We start from the raw sequence: 26055 nt of genomic DNA, 5'->3' as shown, positions 1-26055 counted from the left end.
CAAAGATACCGTCGCCGAATCATAATCAGACTTCCTTTGCAGTCGGCAAAATTACTAACTCGTTTGGTTTGGACGCACCATGAATGGCCCTCTTTAGTCATTTTATACACTGGCAACAATGACCCTAATGAATGTCAAAAAACTTCATAAACTTCAAAATATGTAGATAACCATACATTTTATGTAATAATTTATTGAATCGCAATTAATATTAAGTTACATTACCCATAAATGTGAGGAAACATCAGGATGTCTGTGTTTTTGTCGAGAATTATATTAATTCCGGCGCGGAACGCCTTTACGAAGAACATTTCGCTAAAAACATTAGCGGAGCTAACATCGTTGAAACACCACAATTCTCTTTACCAAGGCGGTATATTTTCTCTATCCCGTCAACTAGGAGTTAGAGGCTACACTTCTGATTCTATACAGCCGGTGATAGCTTTGGAAAACGCGACTAGTCCTGTTAAAAAGAAGACTATATACAAGAAAGCAGTCTTGGAAGATGTTAGTAAGAAAGAGGGGCATTATTTGGCGCTGGCGTACGCGACTGCTAATGCATATGATCTGAAGGGTCTGAAGGAAGCCCTGCTTGAGCAGAAGCTGTATGAACCTGGAACGTAAGGATATTTTGTATAATTTCAAAAATTTATTGTGTATTTCATCATCATAATTAGTCATATGCTTTAAGTTCAATACTATTTTTGAATTTGTTTTATTTTTGTGGTGCAGTAAAGAATACTTCTTTACTTTAGTAATTTTGGGAGCATTGCTCAGATATTGTTAATGTTTTTTCTTACTTATTAAATACCTAACAATTTTTCATTTTAACTGGCAAAAGAATTTAATTTATTGTGCTTGATTGCAACATAAACACAATAAAAATGGTTTACATTGTACGGCAATCTATATAATATTAACTATTTTTATTGCTCTTGTGTGCACAGTGTAATTTTTTTGAAGATCTTTTTAAGGAGTTCAGTGGGTTTCTAGTTTTCTCTATCATATTCTTTATTTAACAGGGGACGACATCCCGGGGGATACACTGTCTGTGCCTTACCAACTTGGTTTTACCTATTTGGTTCACTTTATTAGAATTGATGTCTCATTATACTACTTTTATAGATTTTTATGGTCCATTGTTTCAAACCATTTGTATTTCAAATCATAAATTATGCTTATATGTATAGTGTAAAAATAAAAAGTGGCTAGTTTTCAAACAAAATAAGTCATAAAATACATGATTAGGCGGGTCCACACAGAGCAAGCGAGCGAGCATGTATATGCAAGGCCGAGTAAAACACATGTGCCGCCTCGGCCGAGTTGCTTCACCTGTCTACATTGGCCGGTTTGTGCCGGACCAGGCTATTTATAAATACTTTAAAGTGGGCTTGAAATTTGATGGGTGTATTTTAGCTGAAAACTAAACACAAACCATATCAAACAAAATTTACAAAGTGTGCTACCATCACACACCACACATCACACATCTACACCATTTTTTTACAGCCCATGTTTATCTATAAAACTAAATTTTTGTAGATATTGGTGAATTATACATATAGTATACATGGATGCATATGACAGCAGAGTCTATGTATATGTACCCACATGGCATATGGTAACCCAACCATAAGATGTCTTGTAATATATATATATATATATATTTTTTTTTTTATACTACGTCGGTGGCAAACAAGCATACGGCCCGCCTGATGGTAAGCAGTCTCCGTAGCCTATGTACGCCTGCAACTCCAGAGGAGTTACATACGCGTTGCCGACCCTAAACCCGCCCCCCCTCGTTGAGCTCTGGCAACCTTACTCACCCGCAGGAACACAACACTATGAGTAGGATCTAGTGTTATTTGGCTGCTGTTTTCTGTAAGGTGGAGGTACTTCCCCAGTTGGGCTCTGCTCTAGATCTGGAATGACATCCAGTGGCTGTGCCCTACCACACAAAGCGAGATGACATTCACAATGCCCATACCTCTCTTTTGGACGTAGTTTAAGGACGTACCCGGGTCCGGGTAAATTCCATCTATTGTTGAACATTTGTGATTCCAGGTTAAAAGCTCAAGAGATTGATGATGATGTGGTCATAGCAAATGCGGTGTACACTGTTGGCTCGGAGCCGCGGGAGATCATCTTCTTCAAGGAGGGTGCTGTCGTCTTCTGGAACTGCACGGAGCTGGAAGCCAGCAATGTCCTGGACTTTGTTAGGAGGTTTGTTTATTGGCGAGGAGTAAAAGCCATTTAGGGAAAAAAAAGCTAACGACCTGCCCCGGTCTCGCACGGGTTCCACAAACAAATTATACACCTAAACCTTCCTCGAGAATCACTCTATTGATTGGTGAAAACCACATGAAAATCAATTTAGTAGTTTATCGCGAACATACACACAGATAGACGCGGCAAGGGACTTTGTTTTATAAGGTGTAGTGATGTGATACACACAGATGTTTTCATTCACAGCATTCCATTCGTGCCAGGGCTATAACCGCGAAAATCGAAGTTCGTCAATTGCGGGCATTTTTCTCTTTCACTCTAATTACGTCTGTGAGAGTAAAAGAGAAAGATCCCCGCAATTTGCAAATCTCGGGTTTCGCGGTTCGGCCTCCAGTTCTTGTGAATGAACCTGTAGGTTTACCCGTGAAACGTCACATTTGTCAAAAGTAGTATGTAGTTGTTTCTCAATTTCTACTTCAGGTGCTTACTTATTTTATTATTGTTTATTTTGTTTTAGATATGAAGTAGAGAGCTACCCTCGAGATGTAGTGGAAAGGGAGAAAGAAATCATGACATATGTGTACCAGCCCAATGCGTAAGTTGACACTGAGTATTTAAAAAAAAATCCAGCTTGATAACATCGGTCAACACGATTTTTGTCCTTTTTTTAATACTACGTCGGTGGCAAACAAGTATACGGCCCGTCTGATGGTACGCAGTATCCGTAGCCTATGTACGCCTGCAACTATAGAGGAGTTACATGCGCGTTGCCGACCCTAACCCCCTCCCGCCCCTCGTTGAGCTCTGGCAACCTTACTCACCTTGAGTTTTAGATGTCAAATTTTGATTTCTTACGTCACTAATGAAGGAAAAAACAGATTCATAGCATAGAGTTTGCTTCCTAATTTCATTATTTACTAATAATTTAGAGATTTTCCTAGCAATGTAAAAAATAGAAAATCAAACTTTACGGACAATGAATAATATTTTTAGTAATTTTCTGTCAGAAAAAAACAAAATTTATCAAGTAAAATAGAAATGTAAATTATTTATAGTGAATTACTTAATGTTGATGTATTTTTATTGTATTTGAGTGATTTTATCTCTGTAACTGTAGTATGATTATTATATTTATTATCATTTAGACGACCGGTCTGGCCTAGTGGGTAGTGACCCTGCCTATGAAGCTGATGGTCCCGGGTTCAAATCCTGGTAAGAGCATATATTTGTGTGATGAACACGGATATTTGTTTCTGAGTCATGGGTGTTTATATGTATTTAAGTATTTATAATTATAACATATTATATATATCGTTGTCTCGGTACCTACAACACAAGCCTTATTGAGCTTACTGTGGGACTTAGTCAATTTGTGTAATAATGTCCTATAATATTTATTTATTTGTTTATTTATCATATTCTGCATTGCGATACTCATTTCCTTTATGTGGCATGTAGTAGCAACATTATCTTCGTATTTCAGAATATTATATTCTAAAGGATGATTATGTTTCTTTTTGTATTTTCAGAAAGAAATGTAATTTGCAAGATTCATATTTCGTCATGGCACCAAACAGAGACAATTCTTTAGAAAAGTATACATTCAGGTGAGACATTGATTGCAGTTATAACAAAAACCGGCCAGGTGCGAGTCGGACTCGCGCACGTAGGATTCCGTACCATTTTCAATATTTCTTCCGTTTAATGTCTATAAAAATGAGCAATAAATAAAAACCGGCCAAGAGCATGTCGGGCCACACTCAGTGTAGGGTTCCGTAGTTACTCTTCCGTCACAATAAGCTAAACTGAAGCTTAAAGTATAGTAAATTGTTAACCAAGGGATAAAACGGTACCTTTCAGCGGAGCCACCTTAAATATTTATTTTATTCTGTTTTTTAGTATTTTTCGTTGTAGCGGCAACAGAAATACATCATCTGTGAAAATTTCAACTGTCTAACTATCACGGTTCACGAGATACAGCCTGGTGACAGACGGACAGACGGACGGACAGCGGAGTCTTAGTAATACGGTCCCGTTTTACCCTAAAAATTTACACTTTTGCAATAACTTTGGAAACCAGTTCCTCTAGCACGACTTGCGTGCTCGCGCGTGAATCCGTGCATCTAGCGTGACAATTATAGAGGCGCGTGCGAGGAAGCATGTCATGCTGGCGGGTCAGGTTGATTGATTTATGTTGATTGTGCTTTTATTATCAAGGTACTTTCATTATTTTTATTTTTTTTAGCAAGGATATTTGAATTTATAAGGAAAAACACATAGGCTACAAAAGTAATTTCAATTTATTGATGAAAAACGCACAAATCAATGCTTTTAAAATTAAATTCGACCTATGTAAATAAATCGTGAACGAAAAATAATCGCGAATTTCGGGACAACCGCACCGCACCAGTGTCGAGCCAAAAGTGTCTCAAGCCAGCGGAAAACAATGTGGCGCCATTTTTTTGCGTGAAGTTGTTGCGGGCTGAAGTTGCAGCAAATCGGTAGGTTGTTGAGCGCCATCTATTGGTATAGCGCGAAACAGCTTTGTTCAAAGCTGGTCTTGGAAAAATTAGGCTTCTCTCCAATAATATTATAATATTTATTATAAAATTTACCTCACTTTAAGAATAACGCGAACCCGCCGCCAATAGCTCCCATACGATACGATCGAATGTACACTCTCATTTTACAACTTGGCATGAAGATTTACGTAACATAACAGGCGTCCCAAAAAGAACGTAAATTTTGAATATTCCGCCATTTTTGCGTTTTAGTGCTGGCAACCCTAAAAAAACATTTGACAACTGAATGTTTAGGGTTTGTAAAAATGGCGGGTTATATGAAAAACCAACGCGTTATCATTACTGAACAATATTTCAAAAGTACCTAATGAAAGTTTGGCGGGCACAGTTCGAAAATTTATATGGTAGGAATATTGATTTGAATTCGTCATACACGAATAATAATACACTTTTACTGATTTAGTATAGACAATTAAGGGATAAGTTCGCCTTTGTACTACACAATTATTTTCTATCTGATGTAATCAACATTTATTTTTCTCGTACAATAGTGTTTACTTACTTACTCACTCACTCACTAACTAACTCAATCACTCACTCACCCACCCACTCACTTACTCACTTACTTACTCACTCACACACTCACCCACTAACTTACTTACTCACTCACTCACTCACTAACTAACTCACTCACTCACTTACTTACTCATTCACTCACTTACTTACTCACTCACTCACTCATTTACTCACTCACAAAGTGATTTATTGGTCAGTCACGCGATGGCCCAGTCGGCGCGGCTGGGCGCGTGGGAGGCGCGGCTCGAGGCGCTGGCGGCCGCCGCGCGCGCGCACTCCCGGACCATGGAGCTGGACGGCACCACGCATCTAGATAAAAAGGAGGTACTAATATTGGCATTTTTTTGTTTTTGGAGACCCTCTACATCTCTAAGGATAATTTAATGATTTTTATATTTTATCTCTGACACTTAGAGACTCATACATCTGTAAAGAATTTTAGTATTTGTTGTTTTTTTTTTTTGTGTTATTTGACATTTAGAGACAGTATACATCTCTAATAAAGTATATGTTATGTCATCAATTCCATATTTGTTTTATTGTTTGTAAAAATGGACATGCAAAAGTCCCCTGTGGCCTATATGCTGAATAAATGTTTGATATTTGATATCTTGAGCGAATGGGTTTAGTTCTTTTATCTATACACATATCATAAACCCTCTATGATGCCTTCAAAATCCGTAAATTATGGCCAACATTACGATAAACTGTTTTGTTACAACAAATTTCTTATCTGTGATAATGTAGTTATAGCTTCATAACTACATTAAAATCGATTTGGTTATGCATTCAAATTTGGAACACCTCTGAAAAAAAAAGCAATTCGATTTGACCTCTATCCTAAAATCAGTCGAAATGCCTTTTTGTTCGAAATAGAATGTTAATTGCATACAATTTTGACATATGTCGCTTGTTCGTTTGTATCAAATGATACGGAAATAGGCCCCCGACTCTAGGTTTGTCTTTGAATTAAAAAAAAACTACATGCATGAAAAAAGTTTTCATTTACCGCCATTTGACGTACAGTTTATATTTTAATTAGTTTTAAGTATAAAATGAATATGTTTTGTTGTTTTTAAGGTAACTATAGCAAAAGTTTGGCTCAGGAACGCTTCGGCCCCAGTTTCATTTCGTCATCTCCATAAATCGTCCGCAGTGTTATGTCGTCACCCTACAATTCCTAATTCGTAACCTTCCTAACTCGTCCACTTTCTTATATCGTCAATACCCCATTTTGTCTAAATTCCTATTTTGACCATAGTGCCAACTCGTCCAAAATCTGATATCGTCAATATACCATTTTTGTCTACGTTCCTATTTCGACCAAAGTGCCAACTCGTCCGCGTTCTTTTATCGACCTAGGATAAACGTAAGGTAAAGTGTAAAGGCAGTGTTGTTCTATGTAGTTGACGAGTTGGCACTGTGGTCTAAATAGGAATGTTGAAGAGTAAGCACTATGGACGAATTAGGAGTGTTGACGAATCGGCACTGTAGTCTAATTAGGAATATAACCAAGTTACTACAGTGGCCCACGTAAGAAAGCGGGCGAGATAAGAAAGTGACGATATAGGAATGCTGGCGAATCGGAACAGTAGACCAAATGCGAATGAGAACTACTTAAGAAGTTGACGAAATGAAACTGAGGCCGAAGCGGTCCTGAGCCAAAAGTTTCGTGTAAAATAAGCGATAAAAATATTTCGGTGACGCCACCATATATCCGCGTGTTTTAAAGGTATCAGTGAAATAAACGGGCTTAGAAAAATAACTATTTTGTATGGTGAATAGCTAGTGACTACTATGTATGTATAAATATCTCTTTTACAGGTGGTCCGTAAGCTAGGCGAGTTGTTTTCCCTGCGGCACCGTATCAACGTGGAATCTGATCTCCTGGATACTCCAGACGTGTACTGGGAGGAGGAGAGGCTGGAGAGACTGTACTCCAATACCGTAGCCTACTTCACTATACCCAGGAGGACACGGGTACCTATACAAAATTACCATAATGAAACATTGAAGTTAATAATGATTTGTATTTTTTTAACCGCCATATCATTGAGGGTTAGGGTGTAAAATAAGTAAAATAACTCACAAAATATTCCGTTGCAAAATTTTGAATTCCGCAAAACTCGGAAACTGTCTATCGGAAAATTAGGTACCTAAAAAAGTTCTATTCGCGAAATGTACTTTTTTACGTTTCAGTTTTTAATATTCCGTAATTTCGTAAACTTAGTGGCTTTAACCTTAGTTGTAATTTACTTCCACAGGTATTAAACGAGCGCCTTTCCCATTGCGTGGAGCTGCTCGAGCTCCTCTCGTCGTGGGCGGCCGACCGCCACCACGTCCGCCTCGAGTGGATGGTCATCGCCCTCATCCTGGCCGAGGTCTGCTTCGAGCTGCTGCACTGCTTCGAGCGATATGTGCTGGACAGGTGAGGAACGGAGACTGGGGGGATGGAGGGAGATGGAATGATAGGTGTGAGTGGGACTGAAGTTAGTGCTATGGCACAAACGGTTGGTACAGAGGGGACGAAAGGTGTGAGTGAAATTATAAGTAATGGGGATGCTATGACAGAAACAATCGTTAGTGTTGATGGTATTAAAATGGTGCGTGAAACGAAAAATAGTGTGGAAGGGGTGATTGTGTCAGGAATAATTCAAAAAGAGAATGGTATGAAAAACAAGAAAGTAGAAAATAGTGATGATATTGATGTGGTAGTAAACGAAATAGGCTTAGAGAAAGAAGGAGCAGTAAAATTGACCACATCAGAAAGAGTTGCAGGAGAAAAAACACTGATAGCTGTCTCACCGATAGAGGAAACACAAGTAGAGGCTATAAACAATGATTCTAATATACAACACGTAGACTCGGAACAAGCAGGGATAGAAAGATTAGCAAAAATAGAGCGTTTAGCAGAAAATGAACGGCAAGAAAAGATAAAACGAAGAGAAGAATTAGATCGCGTGGCAAGATTGCAACGTATACTGGCTCTTGTACGTGCGCCAGAATTGGACAGTGTGACTAAGATGAAACAAGTGGATTTAAAGCAAGAGAAAGATATAAAACGTGACGAAGATATCAATGTTTTAAAAGTGTTGGGTGTAAATACAGACAAAAATCCTAGTATAGTTAATTTGAGGGTAGATGACAAACAATTGACCAAAGAAACAGTTGTAGATGGGGCACTGAGAAAGAAGAAACAAATCAAGTTTGAAGGAATAGCAAAGTTGGAGCGTATGTCGAAAGAGGAACGCATTTTACAGATAGACCGTTTAGTGAATTTAGAGCTAGAGGCAGAAGCGAAACGGAAAGCAGACATTGAACATGCAGCAAAATTAGAACGAGATGTTGAATCAGAACGCGAGACAAAAATGAAATATTTAAGAGAATTTGATCTTATAGCAGAGCTGGAGAAGACAGAGAAAAAACGTTTGGCAGAAATAGAGCGTCAAGAAAAGGTAGAACGAAAAGAAGAATTAGATCGCATAGCGGAGTTGCAACAGGTATTAGTAATGGTGAAGGCGTCAGAAAGTGATCGAGCCGCAGAAATGAGACGGGCAGAGTTGGAACAAACTGCAGAGATGAAACGTAAGGAGGAAATTAAACTTTTGGAAGAATTGGGTATTTTGCCAAGACATGAAGGCACTGAAAAGGGTAGTGCGAGAAAGTTGGAACCAATGGAAAAGGCAAATCTTCCTTCAGAGGTCGATATTAATTTAGTTAAAGGGGTTAAACCAATGGTAGATATGAAAGAGAAAGTTGTGAATCCAGTGAAAGACACCATAGCAATAACAGAAATAAAACAAATCGACCCGCTTGTAGAAGTAGAAACAGTGGCTAATGCAGAACAGCCGATACAGAAAGAAAGTGTATCAATAAAAGAAATGATAGCAGATACACAAAAAGAAGCTATCAAAAATCCTGCGGTAGAAAGTCAGACAAATATGAACAACGAGGCAAGAAAGAAACGTAGGGAAGAATTAGAGCGTGTTGCAAAATTGCAACGCATAATAGCTACGGTACGCAATGCAGAGCCAAATGGTGTCGCACAGGTAAAACTCGATGTTGAGGTAGACAAAACAGCTGATTTGAAACATACAGAAGAGATGAAACTATTAGAAGAGTTGGGTATTGTCTCAAAGAAGCACGCGACACAGAAAGAGAGTAGGACTGATGGACCTGTGGAAAAGTTAAAGGTACAATCAAACGATTTCAATTCAGTTAAACAAATGCACCCAGTTACAAAAGTAAAGGCGGATGTGAAGATAAGCATAGAGTCAAATGCAGAACAGTTGACGGAGAAACTGACTAAGGTAAACATGGAAAGAGAAGTAGAGTCAGAAAAGGAGGTTAAAATAAAACGTGCGGCAGAAATGGAGCGTAAGGCAAAAGCAGATCGTGAGGCAAGAATAAAAAGGAGGGAAGAATTAGATCGTATGGCAAATTTGCAACGTGTTGTAGCGTTCGTATCTAATGAGGACTTCGATCATGTTGCAAACATGAAAGACGCAGAGTTGAATCAAATTAAGGAGAAGAAACGCAAAGAAGATTTGAAAGTTCCAGAGGCATTAGGTATTGTTCCAAGAAAGGAAGCCACACAAACGGAAAGCAACACGAATTTAGAAACACCAGATAAGAAAGAGACTTTAACAAAGATGGAAAATATAGCCGATCTGAAATTCAAAATGGAGAAAGGTGGCATTGATGTTGAACCTGCAAATGCAGAAAAAATGGCAGAGCGTATAAAAGCTATAATAACAATGACAGAAAAAGAAACAAAGTCTGTGAGGCAAGATGTAGAAAGACGTATAGAAGAGTTACGTGTAGCGCAAATGAAACGCGTCGCAGAGTTAGGACGAGAAATGAAACAAGTGGCAATGATAGACGAAAACTTAAAATCGAAGCAAGAAAAACCTGAGCAGACGATCAATAATGAACATAAAAACAAGGTTGTTACACATGAATCTAAGCAGATGATAGAAACTAAATATAAAAATATGGATACTTCAGATGTGAAACACCTTGGAGAGAAACAGTTGGATTTTAGTCTGGCAGAGGTTGAAGGTGCATATGTTTCTGGAATCAAACTTAATAAGCATTCGAAGTCTTTTGTCGATTTAAACTCAGAGAAAGGAAATGTGATTGAATCTGAGATGAAAGATTATGAAACACCAGAGGTAAAACGAGAAGGGTTTAAATCAGTAGAGTTGAAAAGTGAGAAAGAGTTGAAATCAACGGCTGTGCCACCCTTGATAGAAGTAAAGCGTGAACCAGTGATCAAATTAGTGGAGTTGAAACGTTTAAGTGAGATGAAAGCGGTGGGAATGGAGCGAGTAAGACGGCGCGATTGTGAGTGGGATGGACAAATGATGTACGTAGGTAGAGAGCGCATGTAATAATTGATTGTCATTGTGTCTCGATTAAGCTACTTTTCGGTAGAAAGTTAATGCTCGTAAATGGCGTGAATAGGTTGACTGGTGACAGGCTCTTAACTGTACAGGGTGTCTCCCATCATCATCAGCAGCTAATTTTATTATAAGATGGTTTCGACCCTGAAATCGCGAAATTTTTTTGGCGCTTTCATACATTTTGGATGACTAGATAGATGCCAAGAGTTTTTTCGGGATTTCGGGGTGGGTCCCATAGTAAAAGTTCAGTGTAGCGAGTAGAATCCAGTCCTGTATTTGCAGCCCACTGATGGGAGACACTTTGTAGAGTTTGGTTTTTATAATTATATCTATGGTTATAGTTGTTATATTAGTCATATTCAAGTATGTATATCTTAAAATTTTGTAAAATTTTCTTCAACAAATATTTAATGTTTTTGTTATAAATGAAATTGATGCATATGTACACATATATTATTTCAATATGATTATAGCATTGATGTAGTGGTTTTTACATGGTATGTAATGAAACTAATGAATACTTTATAAGTTTAACCAAAGAACTATTGTTTGTAGAAGAGGTATAGTCTAACCATGCCCCCAAGTTATACAGCTGAACTAGATGGCGCTTGGCGGCGCAATTTTTTTGGCAATTGAATTGTCAAACGTCCACTTTTAGCAACTAAAGTTTCCACATAATGTTCAGAATCATACCAGTAACATCTACTTCAGAGGCCCATTTCTCGAACGGTTTTAGTCTAATATTATTAGTGTGTTGCCATGGTAACCCATACGACTTGACAGGGGCCCATTTCTCGAACGGTATAGGGAGCGTGCATGAACTGTAGGAGGCAGCACAGGATCCGTCAGATATATTGTACAGTGTGTTTTCTTATGTGCAATAAAGATTAAATAAATAAATATTTGGCGCGAGGCGTAAATGTGATGTTAATTGTTCCGATGTAGCCCACAAGATGGCAGAACCTACTATGCACAAGAAAACACGTGACGTGTAAATGTACATGTTTATGGTTCCGATTCAGGCCACAAGATGGCAGACCCTCCAACGCGCACGGTCCCTATTAGACTAATAAGTTCACGAACTGTCAAGTCGTATGGGTTACCATGGCAACACACTAATAATATTAGACTAATACCGTTCGTGAAATGGGTCCCAGTTTCTGGACTAATAATATTAATCTAATACCGTACGAAAAATGGGCCTCTCCTGTGAAAGTAGATTTTTTTATAGACTTGACCTTTCTTCTATTATGAATAACTGTTTCGTTTCACGTAGTCCACGAAGTTACTATACAAATATTGATATTTACGAATATATACTTATTATATCGCTTGGAGGATTCAATAACTAGAGTCGCCTTTACGAGCTTACCCCTCGGTTGGAAACCTCGGCCAATGGTCATATGTATTGTATGGACTGACGTCTATCTGACACGGCTATTTGTACGTTACGTCAAATAGCCATACATTTGACGTGCCCCTCCGCAAAAATCGGCAGACTGTTTTGTATAGAAAATTTCAGACAGGGCGTCTCCAGTTAAGTCCCCCAAGATGTATAGTTTATTAACACTGATCGGAACTATGGGAGTAAAACTTTAACAAAACTTGTTAAGCGGACATAAAATAGTGCATACAGCCCTAAAAATATTCATGTCCATAGGGATAGGAATAGTATAGTACTTACAGCCATAAAAATATTTACATTCATAGATTTTTGAATATTTTTAAGGCTATAAGCACTTTTTTTACGTCCGCTTGATAAGTGTTAGCGCTGTGGCAACACCGCTAGTTTTTTCTACAACCAATGATTGATGGAGATGCGGCTCCAATCTGCCAACATAGACGACAGAACGGCGGCCAACCAGAGAGCGCGATGCCAGCGCCGAAGTTTCGCATATGAGACGCATCGACGTGCACCGCGACCCGAGCATCGACCTCTTGCATCTTAACCACTGAACTGAACGCGCGTGTCCTAGACAAAGAACCTGTAGTAACGTCTTGTAATACACCATTAAAATAATGGTACTTCTTTAAACACTTGTCTTTTATTTAAATAGCGTAATAACGCGCTAACAATAAGTTTTGTTAAAGTTTTACTCCCATAGTTCCGATCACTGTTCATTAAGTAGCTCTGTAATTGTTGGTATATGTTTGTATCAGTTTTAAATAGTGGTATAATTCTTAGGTACTTAATTATTTTCATTTAGTATATTTACTAAATACGATGCCATAGTAGAAATAACTCTATGTATACTTGTATTATCTATAGTATGTATAATTGTAATAGCCTTCCATTAAGTATCGTTAAAAATAAAAATATTGAGAGTATTCAAATATTTGCTTATAATGTAGAATGTATTGTATATCATGCATTAGATATATATCTTGTTGAATATTAATAAAAACGTAAAAATAATCTATGTATTTTGTATAATTCCTATCAATAGACCCCTACATACATAGAATGTACGATAAACCTACAGGTCGTGGTTGCGGATAATGGTCCAGGCTGTTATATAACGCTGTATAACTATATGTGACATGACTGACAGGGAACATACTACAATTTTGTGGGAGGGGCTGACCTGCAGTGAGTGCAGCCGTACATTTACTGCAAAAAAAAATTATGTCAGCCACCTGAGAGCTAACGATTGTCGCTCTCACTACAAACGCAGTCGCTATGGCCGAACCCGTCAGGATCAGGATAGGATGATGGAATAAAACACTATATCATAAACACAAATATCACTCAATCGTCAAGCTCTGACTAGTAACGACGCCTTTGGGTGTTCTTGGCGTTCTAAAGTTTAAGTACCTGGGCGATATAACTATTTATTGTAATATGGTGGTGTATAGGTAATAATCTTAACTACATTTTTTTACTAATTTAAACTTGTCTAAAACAATAAAAATTAAAAAAATTATATATGAACTTGAACATATAAAAAAAAAACAAAAGTTAGTCACCGGGCGAGATTCGAACCCGTAACACTCGTTTAGCAGTCCGCGTCTTAACCCGCTGGACCAGACGGACAGTGGCAGACATCACGAAATTAGCGACCATATTCTGCGTCGAAAGAAAAACGCATGAAAACTCGAAAACACGCGTTTTCCCAAACATAAGACTAATCTAGATAGATTGTATACCCCCAAAAACCCCCATATACCAAATTTCAGCGAAATCGTTAGAGCCGTTTCCGAGATCACAGATATATATATATATATATATATATATATATATATATACAAGAATTGCTCGTTTAAAGGTATAAGATACTGTCATGGTGTACCTGTCACACGATGTTATATAACAGCCAGTGTGGGAGCACCTTAACGAATGTCCAGTAAACTATCAAATCTTTGTATAATTATTTTGACGACTGGTCTGGCCTAGCGGGTAGTGACTCTGCCTATGAAGCCGATGGTCCTGGGTTCGATTCCCGGTAAGGGCATTTATTTGTGTGATGAGCACAGATAATTGTTTCTGAGTCATGGATGTTTTCTATGTATTTAAGTATTTGTTTATTATATATATCGTTGTCTGAGTACCCACAACACAAGCCTTGTTGGCTTACCATGGGACTTAGTCAATTTGTGTAAGACTGTCCATATAATATTTATTTATTTATTTAATTATATCCATCGTCATACTATACTCGACGTATATTACGACGACGAATAGACTTCGAGATAGACCCACTAAAATTATAATTTAATACTGTCTTACATCATCACTTCATGACTTCATCTCTCTTTACTCACTTAGGTTATCCAAAACAACCGAGCGGCGGCGAGGTCGCTCAGTCTTCGCAGACGAGACAGAGGAGTACATGTTCCAAGATCTTTCCATATTGGATACATAATGCACTTGACCTCAGACTACATTTAAAGTAGGTATATAAGTGTCAAAAAAGACTGATAACGATTAATATGTCAGAAAAAGCACAAGTTATTAAGACCAATAGATGTAAAATATATAACTCAATAAATAACGCTGTAATACTAATCTGTTGTGTTAATAGTGGTTACACATGTGCAAGTTGCGAAAAGTTTCCAAAAAATAGGAAAGTTCTCGGAAATTTCTTGAAAATTTCCCAGAAATATAAGAAATTTCCATTTTATGTTTCGGAAACTTTCAATCCTAATACTAAACAATAAAAAGATTTCGGAACTTTCCAATGTGGAAAATTTCGCAATTTTGGAAAGTTTCCTTCGGAATATTAGTCTACTACTGATGTGCCGAAGGAAATGTGGTATAAGGAAACTTAAAAGAGTGCCGTAGTTTTGATTTCATTCAGCATGCGTTTGCACAGCTATCTCCTTGAGTTTCCCTCCGTGAACCTTGGTGGATGCTGTTTGTGGTATTTTATCCAAGAATATGACTTCCTCCCCTTAGCTGTTTCGAGTCTGTCAGATTATCTATAGAAAAAAAACGTTTCATCATCTTGTGTATAAATCGACAAGATATACCAACAGAAAAAGCAGCATGAGTTAGTAGCTAATGTGTTTTCGTAGTATGGAACGGTCTAAAACTGTTTTGATTAGGTAAGGTCAAGTGAGGCAGCTTAAACAGCTTATTTTGCTTGGAGCAAGTGAAACCGTATGAGGGAAGCCCGTCTACGTAAGTATTTTTAAGCTAATTTTATGTATACTTTAGTTTTATTTTTAGTATTATTCTTTAATGGAGTTTTAATATCTTTATTTTCCTACAAGTGTTTATCTTGCCCCATAGTTTCTCTTACCTCACCTAAACTTATTATGGCCGAGTTTCATTGGTCGATAACTCGTTCGATATAAAGCGTGCTCCCCGCAGGTGGTATAACGACTAGTGAAACGCATAATGTCCGCACCCCGCATACGGGCCTTATCGACCAATGAAAACAGTTCGTCCAATGCGGGCTCTATGGCATGCTTTATGAAAATCTCCCGCACTCCGCACGCGCCCTATCGACCAATGAAACTGGGCTATTTATTACAAATATCGTTGTGTTTTTTCTTTTACTGAGAGCAACTGGTACACATTGAATGATATTTGGTACAGAAGTTCTTACTCTTTACCACTAGGTCACCAATGTTCAACCAACATACTAACTTTACGATGCTAACTTTCACTAGGTATCTGTTCGATAATTCATTTGTCTGATGAAATACATACCGCCAGCTGTTAGTTTATGATTTTCAATTCTGCATAGACATGAGTGTATTTCCATTGTATCTCCTAGCAATAATGAATTGATGGTACCTTTCACTATCCGTTTGATATCGTCAGCGCTAACATCAGAGCCGGGACACATCACGACGCAGGCGACCGGTAAGTTCCCTTCGGGGTCCGGTACGCCAGTCACGGCCTTGTCTAGCACGCCCGGGTGATCACAGATTGTGAGCTTTACGTCGTAGCATTAAGGTTGACTATGTACCTTTCACTATGCGTTTGAAATAGTCAGCACTAACATCAGAGCCGGGGCACCTCACGACGCAGGCGACCGGTAAGTTCCCTTCGGGGTCCGGTACGCCAGTCACGGCCACGTGCCACGTCTAGCACGCCCGGGTGATGACAGATTGTGAGCTGTATGTACGTAGCATTAAGGTTGACTATATACCTTTCACTATGCGTTTGATATAGTCAGCGCTAACATCAGAGCCGGGACACCTCACGACGCAGGCGACCGGTAAGTTCCCTTCGGGGTCCGGTACGCCAGTCACGGCTACGTGCCACGTCTAGCACGCCCGGGTGATGACAGATTGTGAGCTGTATGTCGTAGCATTAAGGTTGACTATATACCTTTCACTAAGCGTTTGATATAGTCAGCGCTAACATCAGAGCCGGGACACCTCACGACGCAGGCGACCGGTAAGTTCTCTTCGGGGTCCGGTACACCAGTCACGGCCACGTCTAGCACGCTCGGGTGCTGGCGGATTGTGAGCTGTATGTCGTAGCATTAAGGTTGACTATGTAGCTTTCACTATGCGTTTGATATAGTCAGCGCTAACATCAGAGCCGGGACACCTCACGACGCAGGCGACCGGTAAGTTCCCTTCGGGGTCCGGTACGCCAGTCACGGCCACATCTAGCACGCACGGGTGATGACAGATTGTGAGCTGTATGTCGTAGAATTAAGGTTGACTATGTAGCTTTCACTATGCGTTTGATATAGTCGGCGCTAACATCAGAGCCGGGACACCTCACGACGCAGGCGACCGATAAGTTCCCTTCGGGGTCCGGTACGCCAGTCACGGCCACGTCTAGCACGCACTGGTGATGACAGATTGTGAGCTGTATGTCGTAGCATTAAGGTTGACTATGTAGCTTTCACTATGCGTTTGATATAGTCAGCGCTAATATCAGAGCCGGGACACCTCACGACGCAGGCGACCGGTAAGTTCCCTTCGGGGTCCGGTACGCCAGTCACGGCCACATCTAGCATGCCCGGGTGATGACAGATTGTGAGCTTTATGTCGTAGCATTAAGGTTGACTATGTACCTTTCACTATCCGTTTGATATCGTCAGGGCTAACATAATAAAGAAACTCTCATTTAACTTAGTGCGTTTGTCTAAACTATAATCTTCATTTGATTCAACGTCTTATGAATCTTACTAAAATATTAATTGCAAAGATTCACCGATTTAGATCTCGACGACTACAGAACCACATAACTTTTATCTCGGGGCGAAGACCGCACTCTTATCTTTTCTTAAACTTATAGTTAATGACCAAAATAATGATTATTAAGGTGATATGTCAAGTATTAAATTCGTTTATATTTTTAAGACTGTTTTCTAGAAACTTCCTCTCTCTGTGCCTCATAATACTTTTGCCGCATCGTGTATAGCTTACGAACGAAAAAAAATGTCGTTTGTATATTAGTTTCGGCTAAACTGACAAATGTCTGATGTCATGATTACGGGTAAGTCTTTTTAAATTAGAAGAGTAGAAATACTAGAGGTTGTCGTTGAGATTCAAGATGGCGAAGACGTCTCGAGAATATTTTTTGGGTTTTGCTCATTTATGTAGTTCAAAGTGTAGTACTGATAGCTTATTATGCAGTGAACTATCGTGGAAGTGTGCAGTTAATGAAAAACTAATCTTGAAACGCGTTTAACCATGTTTTAATCAACATCCGGCAATCCATCGCGGCTTTTAGTAAAGTCCAGCTATCTCTTTACTAAAAGCAACTACCGAACAACGTCATGCTCTACGAGCACACTTAAAACTTACAACGAAACTTGACATTGGCAAAATCATCATAGATTTGATGGAAGCCATATTTTAAAAGAAGAAGAAATACTAGAAATAGTTCCTAAATGAAATATGTACATTGAAAATCGTATGGGAAGAATAAAAGAAAATTTAGAGTCTGTTTAAGCTTACACGGGGTACAGGTTATGTTATGTTAAAGTATGTAACTTTACTTTTGAGTGACATTAACGTGAGACACTTCATTCGGTTCTTGTCTGTTTTAATTTTTTTGTCTTTTAATTATTTATATAAGAATTCAAGCCTTGGCGACCCTCTACATCTCTAAGGATAATTTAATATATTTTTTTATATTTTATCTCTGACACTTAGAGACTTATACATCTCTAAAGAATTTTAGTATTTTATGGTTTTATTTTTTTATCATAGTTTTTTTTTGTGTAATTTGACATTTAGAGACAGTATACATCTCTAATAAAGTATTTATTATTTCATAGATTCGATATTTGTAATTGTTTTTTTTTAATTTATTGTTTGTAAAAATGGACATGTAAAAGTGCCCCTGTGGCCTATTTGCTGAATAAATGTTTGATATTTGATATTTGATATTTGATATTTGATATTTGCAGTCCTTGTTATGTTTCCTTGAAGGCTTTTTTGGTAAATGTAAATATAGGATAGTGCCAAGATTTGGCCTAAGATTTTTATAATTACAACATATTTTTTATTGCCTCATACGTGTAGATATCTATCACAGTGCGACTGCAAAACAATTGTTTTTACTAGCCTATTCTGGTCTCCCACTGCTGAGAAAAGGTCTCTCCCCTTGTTCTCCACGACTCCTGATTTAGTGCCCCTTCCGGCCTGGTTGGTGTCTAGGTCATCCCGCCATCTCCGTCTAGGGACGAAAAATACGATAACGTAAAATCTCTGCTTTCTTTTTCTTGTTTTGCTCTGATTTTGAATCCGCAACCAATAAAATGTAGTGTCCATATGCTCTGCTAATTTATTTATTCTTTATTTCAGGGCCAATGTTGGTGTTATTGCTATTGGCAGTTTCTGCCTATGGCGATCATAGGACGTCGTGCAGCCGTGGGCCGCCTTTTGGTATACGAGGACTGGACAACAATGTCACTGTCTTGGACCGATATGATTGCAATATAAAAAAAATCGAGTTAGGTGCTTTCGAAAACCTCCCAAACTTAAAAACCATACGCTTACATATGAACAAAATTGAGCATATAGACATCGCCGTCTTCGACTCTTTGCCTGAATTAATGAGTCTTTATCTGAATTCTAATAAGTTACATGAGATGCCAAATTTCAGTGAACACTCGCTCCCAAGCTTACAAGAGTTATTTCTTACAAGTAATCAGATAACTGTTTTAAATAACTCAAAAACATTCGCCGGTACCTTGCAGTTGCGGAATTTAGATTTAAGTTTCAATTTAATTGAACACATACACCCGGATATATTTAAACCGTTAACTAATTTGCGTGAACTGTATTTGAATGATAATAAGATCAAGTTTATATCGGAAGTAACTTTTCCGATTCAAACCTTGAAAAAGTTAACCTTAGACCATAATTTGATAGAGTACGTTTCACCGGGCGTGTTCCGTGGAGCTAAGTTTGAGGGGTTGCGATTGGACTTCAATAAGATCTCGTATTTACCAGCAAATATGGCCACTGACTTTGTCAATTCTGGCGCTCGTCTGAAGAGCTTCTGTTTCTGTTATAACTCCTGGAACTGTGCGTGTTTGATCGAGCAGGTCCTTGAGGTGATGAAGTTGGGTGTACGTGACTACGATGTCTATTGGGACCGTCAGCTGAGTGGGGCTAAGCCAGCATGCAAATTTGTCGGTACATCGTGCCACCGAGAAACTACTTAGCTTAGTCTGTGGCAAATGTTTTACATAAACATTAGAGTCAAACCGAGATAAGTTGTCATTGTTATAGCCCAGACGGTGCACGGGTTATTTTAAACGTATACTTCTATGAAATTATGACGCCTAATTGACACTTGCACCGTCTGGGATATCAAAATAGCTGCCAACTTATCTTGGTCTGACTCTAATGGATAATACTTAAATATAGCTAATATACTCATATTAGACGAAATACTTTTGTTTTGACTATCCTCAGTCTTTCTTATCCACAATTCCATCCTTTAATTCAACATTATACTAAAATCACTCATAATTTTAATAACGAATCGGTATCGGTACCTACTTTTTTTTTACTTAATCGCTGTTCGGGTCAAAATCAGATCCATGAAGCGCCTGCGCAAATATTATAGCAAAACGCCACAGAGGTCAATCTCCTCTCGTATTAAATATTGACTTATTATTATTTGAGTATTGATTATTAGTATTGTCGTTTAAGATATTGTCAAAAGCATGTCATTCACTTATTCCTGTACCACAAGACAGATTACACGTCTCATTTAATTATTCTGGAGTTTTTCTGCTATAAGCCCGTCAGGCCTTGAACAATCGCATACATCTACTTTTATTAAAAATAACTCGCGCTAAAACGGTCCGGGTCTAGGCCGACGCGTCCGACACTTGGTTTCCGCTAGCAAGCATCACGTGATCACCAATCACTCGTCATATATAGAAAACGAAAACGAGGTGTCGGACGCATCGGGCCCGACCCGGACCGTTCTAGATAGCGTGAGTCATCCTTTATTTTGCTATAGTCAGGGTGTGTGCCTGTGACCACGCGAACGTAACGCTACGTTCGAAACGTCAGGCCAATTTATAAAAGTAATCACTTATGTTAGACATCTAATGGAGAAGGCATCAATTCCATTGTTTATGGACTCTATGGTATAGTCAAATTTCATACAAAAATGTAATACTGTACCATAGATTAAGTAATAATAGTATTATCATAACCGTACTGTCGACCGAGAGCGTCATCTAGGTACGTCTAGTTTTTGCCAGCCTTCCCCGTTCCATCGAATTTCATTTATAACATTTTACAGTACATATGGTGCTACTTTTCCGCACTAGTGCGTAAATTAGCACATTATTGTAACTATGTCGAAAATTTAAAGGGTCATATGTACTGTAAAACGTTGTACGATACATGTGCGAATAGGTAATTCGCATTATCTTGACTTTATCGAGGGAAAAAATATGTTTTTTAGTAGGTAATTTATTAATTATATTTACACGGGACTCACGGGCGACATAAACAACAATGTGAAAATGTGATACTGACATTTACACGGGACTCACGGGCGACAAAAACAACAATGTGAAAATGTGATACTGATATTCTACACGGGACTCACGGGCGACAAAAACAACAATGTTTAAATGTGATACTGATATTCTACACGGGCCTCACGGGTGACAAAAACAACAATGTGAAAATGTGATACTGATATTCTACACGGGACTCACGGGTGACAAAAACAACAATGTGAAAATGTGATACTGATATTTACACGGGACTCACGGGCGACAAAAACAACAATGTGAAAATGTGTTACTGATATTTACACGGGACTAACGGGCGACAAAAACAACAATGTGAAAATGTGATACTGATATTTACACGGGACTCACGGGTGACAAAAACAACAATGTGAAAATGTGATACTGACATTTACACGGGACTCACGGGCGACAAAAACAACAATGTGAAAATGTGATACTGATATTCTACACGGGACTCGCGGGTGACAAAAACAACAATGTGATACTGACATTCTATATTAAAAAATACAGGTTCTTATTGCTTGTTGACGGCCTCTTGCACCCTCTTTTGGACGGCCTCAGCCTGCCTTACGAAGTCGTCATAGGCTTGCTTGATCTGGGGGGCGAGCTTCTGGTTGGTGGCCTCGGCGTTGGCCTGGACCTCCTTGGCGAGATTTTGGGATTCCTAAAATATGATAAAAGATATGTATTTGCGATGACCATAAACAAGCAGAAAACGAAACAGAATATTCCTGAGTTAAAAGATTCGATTCCTGTTTTACAATACAGCTTTTAGCTGAAATAAGTCCCTAGTTTAAATAAATTATATTATATCATTATTACACAAATTGACTAAGTCGTACAGTAAGCTCAATAAGGCTTGTGTAAATGTGTCTTGTGGGTACTTAGACAACGATATATATAATATATAAATATTTATAAATACATAGAAAACACCCATGACTCATGAACAAATATTCGTGCTCATAACACGAATAAATGCCCTTACCAGGATTTGAACCCGGGACCATCGGCAGCATCTCTACCCACTAGGCCAGGCAGGTCGTCAAAAGTCGTCGTCGTAGTGTTTAAGATTATAATGTATCTACCAGTGGCGGCGCGTCACAAATATTCATAGGGAACCCGGAGCTAATTTTGCTTTCCTTTTCTCCATGAACCGATCGTGAAAGTACTCAACGGGCTGAAATAAGACAAGCCGGTGGGAATCGAGTTCTTTGAACGATCCGCCACTGGTATGTACAGTCGCCATCAGATATATCGGAGCTGCCGAAGTGCTCAAAAGTATCTGAACACGCACTCTAACACCTTGACAGGCGTGTTCAGATATTTGTGAGCACCTTAGCCGCTCTGATATATCTAACGGCGTCTAACGGCAAACGTAGTCCCCATTTTCCTCTCTGGATATTGACATAATGGAAAATATGTTTACATAATTTGATGTATATTAACCATAGCTAAACTCCTAAGTTTGAAATTTTCGATTTTTTATTTATTGTAAAAATTAGGAGCGAAATACAGGTTTCATATAAATGTTTAAATGCTCCTTACTCCTATATATAATAATTCAGCCTATATACGTCCCACTGCTGGGCACAGGCCTCCTCTCATGTGCAAGAGGGCTCGGGCTATAGACCCCACGCTAGCCCAATGCGGATTGGGGACTTTATCTAACTCCTATAATAATTAAAAAATTGAATAAAAATCATACGCAGTCAGTACGTAAATTGTGTCAAAATAATTTCATTAATGTTAATATCCAAAATTAGGAATACGTTTGTGTGAAAAGGCGAATTTGTACTTTAGTGTAAAAAAATAGATGCCGTAAAACCACCCAACTATAGTCCAAAGCTCCCAACTATGGTCCACAAATAAACTCAATTTTTCTCGTTCAGGTGTGTATTTTACTATATTTTTGTAGTTCTAAGGCAAAGTATGTTTATAAATGGAAGGTAAAACTAGGAGTAAACCAAAAGAAACATTGGTATAGATACTTAATTTCCTTTTGAACTTGTGGACCATAGTTGCAGTATTGGACTAGAGTTGGGTAGTTTTACGGTGACTAAAACTCTGGTCAGGATGTTTATCAAGCAGAGGTGAACAGTTGGTGTTTTAACACCAGTTTGAGCAGATATTAACCTGGACGGTGCTCTGGATGGCCTGTTGCAGCTTGTCGCGAAGGTGGGACGCCTGCTGCTCCACATCAGGGTGCTGTCTGCGAAGCTCGGCCACTGTCTGGTCGATCCTCTGCTTGGTCTGCTCCAAGGCTACCTTGGCTTTACCGGACGCGTCATTGACCTGTAATGATCAAACCCTTAGTAATGAGGATCTAGAGAGTGACACTGCAGGGCGCCATCGAGTGCGTCGACTTTTGGCCGAAGGGTGTTTCGGAGATTCCGAGGAAAACTGCCGAATCCGACAAAAGACCAGACGAATCAAAGGAACTACGCCGTTTTGTCGCCTAAATAGTGATTAGATTTAAGTTTATAAAATGCATATACCTACCTATATGGTAGTCTGTATGGTATTTGTAATATGGGCCTTGTTGCCTTTAAATTTTAAATAAATAAAACATTTTAATAGTTGCTCAACTTAAGTTTAAAATAACTTAAGTTTAAATTAGCCTCTCGGGCGATACTTACAGCGCCTTGCAGAGCGGTTGAGAAGGAGGAGAGCTGAACAAGCACGGAGTCTGAGCCCTCCTTAAGCGACTTGGTGACCTCCTGGGTGCTCTTGCTGTTGACGAGGGCATTGAACTGTTCCGTGAAGGTCTTCTGGAAGTCAGCTGCGTGCCTCTGGATTTCGTCCAGAGGGCTGGTCTCACGGCGAACCATGCGGGCGTTGGCCTGTGGAAAAAAATCACTCGTCAGACATACATTTTGGATTTCGCGGTCTACATGACCGATCCTTATCTGACACGTATCACTGTAAGTTTTCCCTTCTTCATAAAATAATACCCCGCCCGCAGCTATGAATATTACTCAATACACAAATTGCAGAATATTGCAGGTTAAAACCCCCCGCTTGTACCAATAAGTTTTTCGGAACTTATGTACGAAATATCATTTGATATTTACTAGTCGTTTTTCGGTGAAGTTAATTAAACATCGTGAGGAAACCGGACTAATCCCTATAAGGCCTAGTTTACCTTCTGGGTTGGAAGGTCAGATGACAGTCGCATTCGTAAAAACTTGTGCCTACGCCAGTTCTAGGGATTAGTTGCTAAGCGGACCTCAGGCTCCCATGAGCCGTGGCAAAGTGCCTGGACAATGTGAGGAAGATTATGGTCACTAAACGTTTTGATTGGCTAAAATAAAATTCTACTTAAATACCTATTATATATAAAGTATTTTATTAAAAAAAATATTTTCAATCATGTACATTAATCCCTAGAGTTCTAATCCCCCTTAACCTTAGGGATAAATTAACGCCTAAAACCAATTAAAATTACACTTTAAAAAAATTAGGTACTCACCAGAGCCAAGAAAGCAACGAAGACAACGAATTTGGCGGCCATTTTGTTTGTGTCAGTCGCTGAGCTCGCTCTCCCACAGTAGGACTGATGTCTCCAGGGGGCGAAGCACGTTATATAGGCGACAATGTTTGCTTATCTCTGTTCACATACGACTCGAAACTGACCAGTATAACTATAGCCATGAATTTAAAGTATATGCTAAGATCTGTACTCTCAACTGACTCCCGAGAATCTTGTCTCTGAATTAAGGTTGAGAATTGTTTGTAAAATTTGAGTTCGGAGATCGATTATTGTATAAGTTTGCGAGAGATAATTGCTTGCTAATGTTGTTACAATAACAAAGTTTGAACAACGATTAACTTACAAGGAATACTATCTATTTCAAACCCGGATTTTGAGACGGAAATGTACAGATTCGTGCTCTTTTTTGTCACACCTATTTTCGGGTTATAAAATTTGTTTTAACCAGAAATGAGGATAAAGAAAAAAGGTCGATAATATTTTAAAATTTATAAAAATACTGATATAATTCGCTTTTCTGTGTCTGCCAGTAAATTTCTAAAGCCTGACCAGTAATATATGATCACGCGCCATATTGCGGAATTTGTTGAAACTAAAATTTTCATGGTAAAATGAACTGTCACCCTAACACCCTATAAATGAGAATAACAGCGCCCTCTTGAAAATGATCATATATTTCTGGTCGGGCTTTAACTGCTGCCATAACTACTATTTCAGTATCAGATGGGTTAAATCAGCCTCAATTTTTCGCATCGGAAGCGGCCTTCTTTTTTGTACTTTCAAGTTCCGCCTTGGCAGGCTATCAAATTCGGACTTAGTATCACTTTTATGGAAGCCATTATGCATTTCATCGCGGTATCAAGTCGGTACGAAATTTTGCACTCAGTTCTTCTACCGGGAAAGATGGCGCTGCCATTTTTACAACTAGGGAACAGAGGGCCTACCCCGAACACCAAAGTTTGCAAATTGCTCTTTTATTCCCCTTTAAGAAGTAATTAGAGTAAAAGAGAAAGTTGCTCGCAATTTGCAAACTTCGGTATTCGTGGTAGGCCCTCAGCATGACATGTACTTATTTCAGTTTATAATTTTATAGTAGTTAAATACACAAATCAAGATATTAAATTATATTTGTTCCCTATTTGTACATTTTCATATACCTAAAGTAAACACCCCTATGATGGGACTGGCACCAGTAATGGGATGGTATAGACAAATCCTGTAAAATAATTATTTAGCATCAGTTTTTAGATACTGGCAACATTTTACCATAAACAATAGAGCTGCTTAAGTTTAATTTTTCAAAATTATATTTGTTAGTTTGAAAATTAATGTCGCCATACATCCCATGACTGAATAAAAAAAACATAGTTTTAATTTGTTAATGATATTCAAACCAATTTTAGCAA

The 26055-nt window shown here is 38.6% G+C and overlaps 3 protein-coding genes across 3 annotated transcripts; 2 read left to right on the top strand and 1 right to left on the bottom strand.

The window, feature by feature from the left end:
* The first annotated feature begins 116 nt into the window (after nt 1-116).
* Nucleotides 117-14735, top strand: LOC133529084 (required for meiotic nuclear division protein 1 homolog). Its single transcript, XM_061866704.1, has 8 exons — nt 117-620; nt 2065-2223; nt 2744-2821; nt 3756-3833; nt 5522-5648; nt 7149-7304; nt 7589-7752; nt 14496-14735. Exons 1-8 carry the CDS (start codon nt 250-252, stop codon nt 14590-14592), a joined length of 1230 nt encoding a protein of 409 aa, XP_061722688.1. The 5' UTR covers nt 117-249; the 3' UTR covers nt 14593-14735.
* Nucleotides 14736-16387: 1652 nt separating this feature from the next.
* LOC133529086 (leucine-rich repeat-containing protein 15-like) lies at nt 16388-20379 on the top strand. The gene is made up of 2 exons (XM_061866709.1): nt 16388-17636; nt 18953-20379. The coding sequence occupies exons 1-2, from the start codon at nt 17615-17617 to the stop codon at nt 19816-19818; spliced, it is 888 nt and encodes a 295-aa protein (XP_061722693.1). The 5' UTR covers nt 16388-17614; the 3' UTR covers nt 19819-20379.
* A 1256-nt stretch (nt 20380-21635) lies between these two features.
* Nucleotides 21636-24761, bottom strand: LOC133529090 (apolipophorin-3-like). The gene is made up of 4 exons (XM_061866713.1): nt 24629-24761; nt 23796-23999; nt 23293-23451; nt 21636-21820 (listed from the first exon to the last, which is right to left on the bottom strand). The coding sequence occupies exons 1-4, from the start codon at nt 24668-24670 to the stop codon at nt 21671-21673; spliced, it is 555 nt and encodes a 184-aa protein (XP_061722697.1). The 5' UTR covers nt 24671-24761; the 3' UTR covers nt 21636-21670.
* Between the last annotated feature and the right edge of the window lie 1294 nt (nt 24762-26055).

The sequence above is a fragment of the Cydia pomonella genome, chromosome 20 (genome assembly GCF_033807575.1).
Source record: "Cydia pomonella isolate Wapato2018A chromosome 20, ilCydPomo1, whole genome shotgun sequence".
Lineage (NCBI taxonomy): Eukaryota > Metazoa > Arthropoda > Insecta > Lepidoptera > Tortricidae > Cydia > Cydia pomonella.
This window is presented reverse-complemented; position numbering and strand designations above follow the sequence as displayed.